Here is a 13791-nt window from a genome sequence, read left to right on the forward strand (position 1 = left end):
AAAGAAAGGAAGAAAGGAAGAAAGAAAGAAAGAAAGAAAGAAAGAAAGAAAGAAAGAAAGAAAGAAAAGCAAGCAAGCAAGCTAGGCAGTAGTTGGCACACACCTTTAATCTCAGGACTCAGGAGGCAGATCTCTGAGTTCAAGACCAGCCTGGTCTACAGAGTAAGTTCCAGGACAGCCAAGGCTGCATAGAAAAATACTGTCTCAAAAACAAAAGACAAAACAAACAAACAAACAAACAAAAAACCCTCTTAATTTAACTTGATTTTATATATATTGGTGTGAAAATATCAGATCCCCTGGAACTGGAGATACCGATACTTGTGAGCTGCTATGTGGGTGCGGGGAATTGAACCTGGATCCTCTGGAAGAACAGCTAGTGCCTTAACGTTTGAGCTACCTCCTCAGCTCTGCACATTTGTTTTAAAGTGAAAGCTCCAGGTATGATGATTTACACCTTTAATTACCACACTCAGAAGGCAGAGGCAGGTAGGTACCTGGGAATTTGGGGCTAGCCTGGTCTACACAGAGAGGTCCTGGACAACCAGGCCCGACCTCCTCGAACAATAGAGTGGCAGCACTCGTCCTTCCATGCTTCCCAGCTGAGATACCTAGCGACCACTTCATACTCCCCAGGGCCTCTCGCCCACCAGGGCGGACCCCACTGAAACTGTCAACCAAAGCCAAGCTTTCCTCCTTAAAGTGCTCCTTTAGTCACAAGAAGAGCAATTACCACTAAAAACAAATGTGTTGAATTGCAGTGATGTGGGAGAGTAAAGTGGACATACCTCTTTCCCCTCCCCCTCCTTCTTTTTAAAGATCTATTTATTTTATTTAAATGAGTATACTGTCGCTGTCTTCAGACACACCAGAAGAGGGCACTGGATCTCATTACAGATGGTTGTGAGCCACCATGTGGTTGCTGGGAATTGAACTCAGGACCTCTGGAAGTGCAGTCAGTGCTCTTAACCACTGAGCCATCTCTCCAGCCCATTTTTTTCCTTCTTAAAGTCTCCCAGACTGTCCTCAGAGTACCTAAGAAGCTGAGGCTGGCCTTTCACATCTCAGTATGCATGGTGTAAGAGCAGACCATCTACCAGCTGAGCTGCAACCCCAGCTGATAAGGAAATTCTTTCAGGATTTACTGATTTGGCTCAAATTTTCTTTTTCTTATACAAAAAGCTTTCTATAAACTCTAGGTTCAACAAAATGTGTGCAGTGCTTTAGAACTCAGTGTCTCTGTGTGTATTTGGGACAATAATCTCAAGCTGGTTTTGGTTCTGTCCCTTTCAGCCCAGGAAGGCCCTGCACTGTCAATCCTCCCAGGACTGAGATCACACACACATTAACCCCATGCTCACACTGGCTACAACCAATTACCTTCCGGTGCTGGAGATCAAGTGCATGCCCTTGTGAATGCTAGGCAAGTGCTCTACCACTGTGCTGGCAGCCCAAGCTCCGGCCCCTTTCTAATCCATTTAATAATTTCTCCCAAGACACTCTCAGTTCTCTAGCTTCAGCCTTTCATGACTTAGGTTAGACATGTGCGGCTTCTGCCAACAGTGACCTCTAGAATATAAGTATACAGCCCTGGTAGCTCAGTGTGCATGAGCAGGTAGCCCGTAATATACTATATAGCATATAGCAGTCTATATACTCCAGGAACTTGCACACCTGAGGCATGAGAATCAAGCATTCGGAGGACGTGACCTTGTGCCTGATTTTCATAACTCTCCCACATCTACCCTCATCTTTGGTGCTGGTGACCCTCGGAGTTCTGAGCTGCGACACATTCCTCCTGGTGAGTTACACCCAGCCACTCTCCCCATCTTTTCTTTCTGATCTGTCCAACAGCCAGTCTTCGACCTCCAGTGCACGTTCCTTCCTTGAACCTTCTCATTCCTGAGACTGCATGAGATACTCATCTGTGTGACCACAGTTATGAAGAATGTGCCTCTGCCTTCAGCTGCACGTGCAACCTCTGCTGTAGTCAGCTCTTTCCTCGTCACTTTCTTGTTGAACTGTACATTCGTTGACAGTAGACATTGCGGCTGGGAGTGGTGGTTCTGTCTAATGCCATGTTGAGGCAGGAAGACTGCTTGCTGCTGGTTCAAGAGCAGCCTGGACTGCATGGAAGTAAGTGCCACCCTATCTTTCTTTTTTTTTTTCTTTTTTGGTTTTTCGAGACAGGGTTTCTCTGTGTAGCCCTGGCTATCCTGGAACTCACTCTGTAGACCAGGCTGGCCTCGAACTCAGAAATCCACCTGCCTCTGCCTCCCAAGTGCTGGGATTAAAGGCGTGAGCCACCACCACCTGGCTCCACCTTATCTTTCAAGATAATAAATAAGTAAGTAAAATGGGGACTGTCTTGACAGCCTCATAAAATAGCATAGTATACAGTATACTATGGCATTCAAGAAATATTTGGGGACCAGTAGTTGGCTTACTGGGTAAAAGGGCTTTGTTCAGAAGGCTGATGAGCTAGCTGACTGACTCTCATCCCCAGGACACATTTGGGAAAAGGAGAGAATCAACTCCAGGCTCACTTGAGTTATGTGGACTTAAATTATGAAATGTGCATAGGCCTAGAAATTATAAACACATAATAATAACAGATCAGGTGTTAAAAAGGAATGAAAAAACAACATAATCTTGCTACGTGTGCTTTATGTGTTATTATAAATTAGCGTCCACGTGAGACATGTTATTATGAATTAGTTTCCATGAGTTGTATGTTATTGTAAATTAGTTTTCACAGAAGCTTACTAATTTACCCATGTGCATATGAAGCAGGTATACAGAAGACAGAGGGAGATGTTGGGTGTCTTCTACCATCACTCCCCACCTTATTTTTTGAGGCAAGATCTCTCACTGGGGCCTGGATTTCCCAGTTAGGCTAGGTTGGCTGGCCAGAGAGCCTCAGGATCTGCCTATTCCCACCTCTCCAGTGCCAGGGTTATAACAGCAAGCTATCACACCTGGCTCTTTTGCATAGATTCAGAGAGTTTAAAGTAAGTCTTCACCAACTGAGCTAATTCTCTAGCCTCATGACTACTTTTATTTATATAGAAGGTTAACTTTAGGGGCTGGAGAGATGGCTCAGCGGGTAAGAGCACTGACTGCTCTTCCAGAGGTCCTGAGCCCAATTCCCAGCAAGCCCATGGTGGCTCACAACCATCTGTAATGGGACAGCCAGGGATACACAGAGAAACCCTAGCTCAAAAAATAAACACAGCCAGGCAGTGGTGGTGTACGCCTTTAATCCCAGCACTTGGGAGGCAGAGGCAGGCAGATTTCTGAGTTCGAGGCCAGCCTGGTCTACAGAGTGAGTTCCAGGACAGCCAGAGCTACACAGAGAAACCCTGTCTCAAAAAACAAAAATAAATAAATAAATAAATAAACAAACAAACACAAACAAAAAAAGTCCAGATCTCTTAAGACCTTAAGTTGTATCTTCTCTGTGTGTGCATTCTGGATCCAAGTGCATATGGACATATGTGTGCAGGCCATAGTCAGTGCTGGGTATTTTTCTCAATCACACTACAATTGATCTTTTAAAAGAAGGTCTCGGGCTGGTGAGATGGCTCAGTGGGGAAGAGCACCGACTGCTCTTCGGAAGGTCATGAGTTCAAATCCCAGCAACCACATGGTGGCTCACAACCACCCGTAATGAGATCTGATGCCCTCTTCTGGTGCGTCTGAAGACAGCTACAGTGTACTTAACATATAATAAATAAATAAATCTTTAAAAAAATGAAAATAAAAAAAATAAAAGAAGGTCTCACGCTAAAGCTAGAACTTGCTGACTTAGCTATACTGGATGGCTAGCAAGGCCAAGAGATCAGCCTGTCTCCACCTGGCCAGCCCTGGGATTACACAGGCCACTGCAGATGGCTATTAGATGGTGCTGAAGATCTGAACTCATGCTTGTATGCTTGTGCATCGAGCACCTTACCCACGGAGTTATCCCCAGGCCCCTGAAACACTACCCTATTCTTTTCCTTTTCCCTTCAAGGCAGCTGGGGCAGTGTGCCAACTAAAATCTGTTGAAAGAATTAATAAACCCAGTCAGTTAAGTGAGTGTTCAACAACCCACCATTACCACTTGATTGAGGTTAGGGTTCTAACTAGCCTTCATTGTAACAATACTAAAGCACATTCTGTGAATGTGTAATGAGATTATAAGCAGAAGCCGATGGCACATACCTTTGTATGTTCTGTACTAAGTCAAACTACTCATCTTTTAAAGAATGTCTCTTTAGAACTGGAGAGATGGCTCAGCAGTTAAGACCACTGGTTGCTCTTCTAGAGGACTGGAGCTCAATTCCCAGCACCCACATGGCAGCTTACAACCATCTGTAACTCCAGTCCCAGAAGATGACGCCATCTTCTGGCCTCTGAGAGTACCAGGCATGTCTGTGGTGGGCACACATATATGCAGACAAAACAGCCACATAGACAAAATAAATCCTTAGCCTCAAAACCAAAACAACACCCAAACAAAAAAATTCTAAGAAAATTTTATTTTCTACTTAATTCATTACTTATTAGGAGCAATTTTTCATGTGCTCCTATATGTATTTATGTATAGGTGCACATGCCTATGTGAGTACATGTTTATGCAGATTCATGAAGAGACCCACGGACAATCTCATATACATACCATTGTCCAGAACACCATCCATCTCATCAATTAGGCTAGCCTGGGTAGCCAGGGAGGCCCCAAGGATCAACCTGCTTCCGTCTCCCCAGCACTGGGGTACAATCACTCATCGCGATGCCTACCATTTTCAAGTGAGTTCTAGGAGTGCTTTACCAACAGAACCATCCCCCAAGCCTGCCTGCCTGCCTGCCCGCCCCCCCTCTTTTCCTCTCTCTTTTCCTCTCTTTCTCTCTCTCTCTCTCTCTCTCTCTCTCTCTCTCTCTCTCTCTCTCTCTCTCTCTCTCTCTCTCTCTCCAGCCAACCACCTATCTATCTTGTTTTTTGATATGGAGAATCAATCTGTAGCCCAGGCTGTACTGGAATTAATTATTTATCTCAAGGTGGCATCAAACTAGTGACAATCCTCTTGCCTCAGTCTTCAGAATGCTGGGATGACAGGTGTGAACCAACAAGCAGGCATATATTATTCTTAGAGCTTTAAGGAAAAAGTAAACACTACAAGAGAAAGATGAACTATCATTCCTTTTAGTCTCATTTAATCTTAGAGGAATTTTATCTCCCACGCCTGAAGGACTGCGACTAACCCAAACTCATGCCTCCTCCTCCTCCTTTTAAACAGAAGGGAAGGACTGTATTGCTGACATACTTTTAGCTTCCAGTGTTAAGATAACATCATAAAAAATTTCCCATCAACTTTAAAACAAGACACACTAGCTAGGAGCATGGCCAGTTAATAAATCCTCTTGATAAGATTGAGAGTGGTTCTCACCCTTCCTAATGCTGAGAACCTTCAGCACAGTTCCTCATAATAATAATAAAATAAAATTATTTTAAATAATTGGATAAAACTTCAAAATTGTAAAAATTATTTTGTTGCTACTTCCTACTGTAATCTTGCTACTGTTACGAATCATAATGTAAATCTCTGATACGAAGGATATCTGATATGTGACCCAAAAGGGGTCTCGACCCATGGGTTGAGTGCTGCTGAGATAGAGGCAAGAAAATACAGCAAACCCAAAAGCTCTGCAACATCCTCAGTCCTTGTAAATGTAGTCACAGTAAGAGCCGGGTGTGGCAGTGCACGCCTAGCACTTGGGAGGCAGACAGCCTAGAGACCTAGTCTCAAAAACAAAATTAGACATGACATGATACAATAGACTCTCGGGCCACTGTCACTCTCATCCCTCAAGGGCACCCCACTTTATTCTATAATAACTTTAGTCTTCCATACTAAATAAACTAAACTAAAAGAAAACTGACCTTATTTGTTTAGCAAATAAATTGCTCACTACACTAACAAATGGTTTCTTACATTTTTTAAATGATGCAATTTTAATAAATTAAAAATAAGTATAACGGGCTGGAGAGTTAGTTAAGAGTACATGTTCTTGCAGAAGACTGGGATTCAATTCTCAGCACACATACATGGTGGCTCACAACCACTCCAGACCCATGAACCCAATGCTCCTTGTGACCTCAGTAGGCAACAAGCACACACGGTGCATATATATAATGTAGGCAAAGCACTTATGTACTTAAAATAATATTAATTTTTTTAAAGATTTATTTATTATTATATGTAAGTATACTATAGCTGACTTCAGATGCACCAGAAGAGGGTGTCAGATCTCATTACAGATGGTTGTGAGCCACCATGTGGTTGTGGGATTTGAACTCAGGACCTTTGGAAGAGCAGTCAGTGCTCTTATCTGCTGAGCCATCTTGCAAGCCCCAATATTAATTTTTAAAAATAGTATTACCAGCCGGGTGGTGGTGGCACACGCCTTTAATCCCAGCACTTGGGAGGCAGAGGCAGGTGGATTTCTGAGTCCGACACCAGCCTGGTCTACAGAATGAGTTCCAGGACAGCCAGGGCTACACAGAGAAACCCTGTCTCAAAAAACCAATAAAAACAAAAACAAAAAACAAAGTATTACCAGCCAGAAGGTGGTGGTGCATACATTTAGTCCCAATACTTAGGAGACAGAGGCAGTTGGATCTCTGAGTTCAAGATCAGACTGGTCTACAAAGCAAGTTCTAGGACAGTGAGGACTATACAAAGAAACTGTCTGGGGATGTGGTCGGGGGAAGGCTCTAGAGGATATAGCTCAGTTCAGGGAGTACTGGCCTAGCATGTACAAGGATTGGGTTCAGTCCCCAGCATTGCATAAAACCAGTTGTGGCACACACTTGTAGTCCTCAAACTCATTTTTAATTCACTTTATAGTAAGTTTAAGGCCAGCCAGATTGGGTTGCATAAGATCCTGTCTCAAAACTACTTTAAAAGGACCATCAAACCAAGGAAAGTGGTATTCTTGGCCATCCTGGTCTACACAGTGAGTTCCAGGCCGTCCAGGGATGCACAGTGAGATCCTGTCCCAAAAGTGGGTAGGAGGGAGTTGTATCTCAATGGCTCAGTTGGTAAGGATACTACCGGAGTTTGGTCCCCACACCCCATGTGATAGAAGGAGAGACTTGAAAGTTGTCCTCTCACCTCTATGCTGCTGTACTGAACATATACACACAAAAGTTATTAAAATAAATATGAAAAAACCCATAAGTTAAATGTGAAATTCATTTACATGTCATATACAACTTATAGGCCAAAGGTAATTTTATATAACATTCTTATATTTGTTTTCAGATTGTGATTCACCCCATTCTCACTCAGGCAGGCAGAATTTTCCAATTATATTAGCATTTAAAGACTTTCAGACTTTGTAAAATTACAAATTTTATTCTATTTAACGTGCACGTCTATGCACAATGTGTACACAGTGTCCTCAGTCACACGAAGAGGGCACTGGAGCCCCTGGAACTGGAATTGCAGAGGGTTGAGTCACTGGAACTCAAGCCCAGGTGCTCTGTAAGAGCAGCCAGTGTTCTTAACCTCAGAGCCATCTCTCCAGCCCCATTACAAATTTGAGATTAGGGATATCCAAACCCAACTGTAGTAGAAATCTTTAGCGTTACACACACTGTCCAGCCATGGCCATTCTTGTCTCACTTAACTTTTGTTTTGTTCTCCCTCCCTTCCTTCCTTCCTTCCTCCCTCCCTCCCTCCCTCCCTTCCTTCCTTCCTTCCTTCCATCCTCCCTCCCTCCCTTCCTCTCATCTTCCCTGTTCTTTGAAAAGACTTCATATAATGTAGGTGTGGTCCTCTAACCTCTGGAGGATGGCCTCCCCGATGCATGTCCCAATGCAGGATCACATCTCACTGTCTGCAGCTTATTCTAGCAACACTATCTTTAGGAACAGTCACTGTGCTATGAAAATAAGTTCAATCTTTCCAATCCTCAAAATAATTTCAAGAATAACTTGATGACAAAATTAGGTTTATTAACAAGGTGCTGTCTGCCCTCTAGTGTTCAAAGTAAAGATCTCCCGATGAGCTAACTATACTTCTATAAAAACATGCTTAACACCTAGGCTCATTAAAACCAGAAAAACAAACAAACAAACAAACAAACAAATGTCTCAATTAAGGCCAAAAATATAACCTGAACTTCATGATTATGGCTACCAGGTCAGAAAGTTCAGCTTCGGGCTAGAGAGATAGCTCAGCGGTTAAGAGCACTGATTGCGGGCTGGTGAGATGGCTCAGCAGGTAAGAGCACTGACTGCTCTTCCGAAGGTCCTGAGTTCGGATCCCAGCAACCACATGGTGGCTCACAACCACCCATAATGAGATCGGACGCCCTCTTCTGGTGCGTCTGAAGACAGCTGCAGCAAATTACGCCGGAGTGACCGGGGCTGGCAGAGGTCCTGAGTTCAATTCCCAGCAGCCACACACATGATGGCTCACGGCCATCTGTACAGCTACAGTGTACTCATACACATAAAATAGAATAAAATAAATCTTTAAAAAAAAAAAAAAAAAAAGAGCACTGATTGCTCTTCCAGGGGTCCTGAGTTCAAATCCCAGCAACCACATGGTGCCTCACAACCATCTGTAATGGGATCTGATACCCTCTTCTGGTGTGTCTGAAGACAGCTACAGTGCACTCATATACATAAAATAAATTTTAAAAAAAGTTCAGCCTGTCATATCAGAAGAAAATAAACTAAATTAATATCTCCAACATTCTTCCTAAGGGCTGGGGACATGGCTTGTTTTACAATGTCTGCACATACACATGAAGTATGTGTCTCTCCTAACCACAGAATCATCTTTCCAGTCCCTTACATCTAATTTGTAATGTAGCAAACGCCAGCAAGCAGAAACTCATTAGGACCCTGAACTGTGTTAAAAGTATGACTGCAGTCCAGCACTATCACACACCCAGGAGGCAATGGCAGGGGTCACTGAAAGTTCAAGACTAACTGGGTCTACATATGAGTTCCAAGCCAGCTGGAGCCACAGTGAGATCCTGTCTCAAGAAAAGCAAAACAAATGGAGCCGAAGAGACAGATGGCTCAGTGGTTAAGAGCACTGGCTGCTCTGCCGGAGGACACAAGTAGCTCCCAACTGTCTGTAACTCCAGTTCCAGGGGCTCTGACACCCTCACACCAATGCATATAAAATAAAGCTAAGTACACCAAAACCCTAGTGCTGTGGGTGGTAGCAGAGGCAGGAGGAACTCTGTGAGTTTGAGGCAGACTGGTTTACATGAGCTCCCAGGACTAGGTAGAGAGATCCCATCTCAAAAGCAAAAACTAAAAATAAAATAAAGAACAAAAGCTGACAGACAAGAGTATGAACGGATGCTAAGAGCACGAAGTCTGAGAGGCGCTGTTGTACTTCAGCGTCCTGGGAGACGATGCACTGGAAGCTACAACAGGTAAGGACAAGCGTCCATAAAAGAACAGGCTATACTCACCAAAGGGATCTTCCATGCCACGAGGAGTTCCTGAAAACAGAAAAGGGAAATACACCACTGAAAACATCAAATTTACCAACGTGTAAGTTTCTCTGAAATAAACCCAACTCACTAAGCCTTTAATCAGTATCTAAGCATTATTGAAAAATGTAACTTATTAAATAGAACACTGTAACTGGAGCGTGGTGAGAAGGTTCAGCAAATGAAAGCAGCTACTATACAAGCTTGACGACCTCGGTTCCATCCCTGAAACCCGTGGAAAATGCCAGACCTGGTGGCACGCATCTATGACCTCTGCACTCCTAAGGTGAAATGTGGACAGAGACAAGAAAATCACCTGGGCCCTCCTGAGCCAGCTAGCTGGGGTATGTAGCCCAGCAGAAACAAGGCAGGAGGAAGGCCAGGAGGTAGCTAGTGGTTCGTGTCTTTAATGCCAATACTCAAGAGGCAAAGGCAGGAAAATATCTGAGTTACAAGACAGCCAGGTCTACACAGAGAAATCCTGTCTCAAAAACAACAACAGAGGCTGGAGAGATGGCTCAGCAGTTAAGAACACTGACTGCGCCGGGCGGTGGTGGCGCACGCCTTTAATCCCAGCACTTGGGAGGCAGAGGCAGGTGGATTTCTGAGTTCGAGGCCAGCCTGGTCTACAGAGTGAGTTCCAGGACAGCCAGGGCTATACAGAGAAACCCTGTCTCAAAAAACCAAGAAAAAAAAAAAAAAAAAGAACACTGACTGCTCTTCCAGAGGTCTTGGGCAACCACATAGTGACTCACAACCATCTGTAATGGGATCTGATTCCCTCTGCTGGTTTGTCTAAAGACAGCAACAGTGCACTCATACATAAAAAACCAAAACTACCACCAACAAAACGAAGAGAAGAATTGACAGTTCTTGACTTTCATACGGACACTGTGCCATGCATGCGAGCCCACACTCCCACAATCACTCACACGCACACGCAGAATGATAAAGAATTATTTTAGGGACTGGAGAGATGGCTCAGCAGTTAAGAGTGCCGACTGCTCTTCCGAAGGTCATAAGTTCAAATCCCAGCAACCATATGGTGGCTCACAACCATCTGTAATGAGATCTGGTGCCCTCTTCTGGGGTGTCTGAAGACAGCTACAGTGTACTTACATATAATAAATAAATTAATTAATTAAAAAAATAATTATTTTAAAAATGAACATTGCTGCCTCCAAAAACCAAAAAAAAAAAAAAAAAGAACATTGTCTTCTGGGAGTTTTAAGGGGTATTACTGGGACATAAGCATAACAAACTAAAATATCGAGAAAAATCTAAGTCTAATTTCCTCTTTTTGTGTGTGTTTGTTTCCTGCTTTTTTTGAGACAAGATCTCACTACCTTTCATTTTTAAATATATTATCCTCAGTCTCCTACAACACGTTGAATCTCCACCTTGCATTCAATGGTATGTAAAGAAAAGGGCAAAGTTTTGTGTAAATCAAAACCAAACCTGTCATGTGGCACATCCCTTTAACCCCAACCCTTGAGAGGTAGAGACAGGGGGATCTCTGAGTTTGAGGCCAGCCTGATCTACATACTGAGTTCCAAATAGCCAGAGCTACATAATAAAAAGGCCCTTCCTCAAAAGTTAATTACATAAATAACAATATATGCATATCTGAGAAGAGATAAAAAGGATATCTTTAGGGAGGGAAGTAATTTTATAGAAGAAATCATCTTTTTTTTTTAAAGATTTATTTATTTATTCTATGTGTATGAGTACTCTGTAGCTGTACAGATGACCATGAGCCATCATGTGTGAGGCTGCTGTTGAACTCAGGACCTCTGCCGGCCCCTCTAGCTCTGGTCCCGCTCCTCCAGCATAATTTACTGCAGCTGTCTTCAGACGCCCTGGAAGAGGGCGTCGGATTTCATTACAGGTGATTGTGAGCCACCATGTGGTTGCTGGGATTTGAATTCAGGACCTTTGGAAGCGCAGTCAGTGCTCTTACCCGCTGAGCCATCACTCGATGGCCCAGCCCATCACTCTGAGCCACCAGCCCAGAAATTATTTTTTTAGGTACAGGAATCTAAATTTAGGCCATTCACGTATGAAAATAAAACAACAGAAAAATGCTTTATATTATTTTGTTTTTTAAAGATTTATATATTTATTTTATGTATATGAGTTCTCTGTCTTCAGACATCCCAGAAGAGGGCACTGGATTCCCATTACAGATGTTTGTGAGCCACCATGCGGTTGCTGGGAATTGAACCCAGGACCTCTGGAAGAGTAGTCAGTACTCTTAACTGCTGAGCCATCTCTCCAGCCCCCAGAAAAAAAGTTTTGTTTTTATTTTTTTGGTTTTGGTTTTGATTTTTCAAGACAGGGTTTCTTTATGTAGCCCTGGCTGTCCTGGATCTCACTCTGTTATACCAGGCTGGCCTCGAACTCTGAAATCCGTCTGTCTCTGCCTCCCAAGTGCTGGGATTAAAGCATGCGCCACCACTGCCCAGCCAGAAAAAAGTTTTTAAAACAATTTTTGCTATTGTTTTTTAAGACAGGGTTTCACTTTGTAGCTGGCTTGCCAATTTATGGAGATGCTCCTATCTCTGCCTCTTGAGTACGCATTAAAGGTCTCCAACCTAAGGTCTCCAAGCTAGAATTTTGACTGACTATAAATATTTACTCAACTTCTTGAGGGTCAAATCCGTCTCATCTAGCTATGTGCCTAGGCCAGTTTCCTAGCCAGTCTCTCTATGGTCCTGTCCTAAGCACGTCCCCGATCAGCAAACTGGAGTCAGTTATGAGCAGAGAGAACTGGGATTAAGATGGGGTTTTGGAGTAGACTACAAGGCAGGGCAGAGACAGGGTCAAATGCACAGCACAGATTTCCCCTGGCACAAGTGCTGCTGCTCCAACTCTTAGAGTCTCAGCAGTAGCGGGTGGTGTTATGGGAACGAATGTCTTGACTGGAAGACAAGAAAACAGCAGCTATAATGACAGTGGAATTGAGAAATTACTGCCAAGCTCAACCACTATGACACAAAAAGAAAACAAACAGGTTAAGAGAGATTAACGGTCAGCACATAGACAGACAAGGAAAGCCTCAAAGTAACCTCCAAAGTTCATCTCTCTTGCAGCAAGATGGCAGAAAGCGCCGGGCGGTGGTGGCACACGCCTTTAATCCCAGCACTTGGGAGGCACAGGCACGCTGATTTCTGAGTTTGAGGCCAGCCTGGTCTACAGAGTGAGTTCCAGGACAGCCAGGGCTACACAGAGAAACTCTGTCTCAAAAAACCTATGTGTGCTGTGGTCCATCCTGTGTGTGCTGTGGTGCACCATCCCGTGTGTGCTGTGGTTCATCCTGTGTGTGCTGTGTGTGCTGTGGTGCACCATCCCATGTGTGCTGTGGTGCACCCTCCTGTGTGTGCTGTGGTGCACCATCCCGTGTGTGCTGTGGTGCACCATCCCGTGTGTGCTGTGGTGCACCATCCCGTGTGTGCTATAGGGCCCTGAATGGGAAAGAATGAGATTTTAGCGTATGGAATCAAGATATCTGAGCTGAAGCCTGTTGTGGCTTAGATGAGTTAAGAACCTTGTCCCCAGGGTGCTGGTGCTAGGAAACTGAGTCTTTAAGAGCTAGGACCTAATGGAGAGAGAGCACTTAGGTACTTTGAAGGAAGTGTTAAGTTTTTGAGAGGGCAAGCTATTATAAAGGCCTGAGCCTGATCTTCCCCTGCTCTGTGTGCACCTACCACTGCCATGTTATGCGCAGTAAGGTCCTCATCAGAGGTCCTAGGAAAAAGCTGCAAAACTTACTAGTTCACAGCACTTAGGGAAATCTCTGTCTAACCATCATTTAACCACTAAGTCAAACAAGTGCAGACTGAAGTTGGTACATAGAACAAAGAACACATACTTTACAAGTTTAGCCCAAGAGAGCCACCAAAGCAAGACCAAAAGAAACCCGCAGCAAGGGAAGTTCATTCCAGGGCTGCCAGATCATCATATATCCCTGTGTGTATGTGTGTAAAGCCAAAGGAAAGGGGTCTAAAAGGCAAGAGAGTCAACAAATAAATAGGAAAGTATGGGTTGTAATTAGGCAGGAAAAAAGCAGTCAAAATAGCTGAATTGGGCCCACCAGTCAGGAAGCAGAGGCAGTCCGAGCTCTGTGAGTTAAGAGTTAGATAGAGCTGGGCGGTGGTGGTGCATACCTTTAATCCCAGCACTTGGGAGGAAGAGGCAGGGGAATTTCTGAGTTCGAGGCCAGCCTGGACTATAGACTGAGTTACAGGACAGCCAGGGCTATACAGAGAAACCCTGTCTCAAAAA

General features: G+C 43.9%; 1 protein-coding gene across 1 annotated transcript in view; it reads right to left on the bottom strand.

Annotated features, from left to right (window-relative positions):
* The window catches only part of Phactr4 (phosphatase and actin regulator 4), a 79554-nt gene that overhangs the window by 56154 nt on the left and 9609 nt on the right, over window positions 1-13791 (bottom strand). Inside the window, exon 2 of the mRNA XM_031378923.1 lies at window positions 9487-9516. Within this exon, the coding sequence (XP_031234783.1) occupies window positions 9487-9502 (16 nt within the window). The 5' untranslated portion in view covers window positions 9503-9516. The remainder of the gene's footprint in view (window positions 1-9486; window positions 9517-13791) is intronic.

This window comes from Mastomys coucha, unplaced genomic scaffold, assembly GCF_008632895.1.
Source record: "Mastomys coucha isolate ucsf_1 unplaced genomic scaffold, UCSF_Mcou_1 pScaffold18, whole genome shotgun sequence".
Taxonomy (NCBI): Eukaryota; Metazoa; Chordata; class Mammalia; order Rodentia; family Muridae; genus Mastomys; species Mastomys coucha.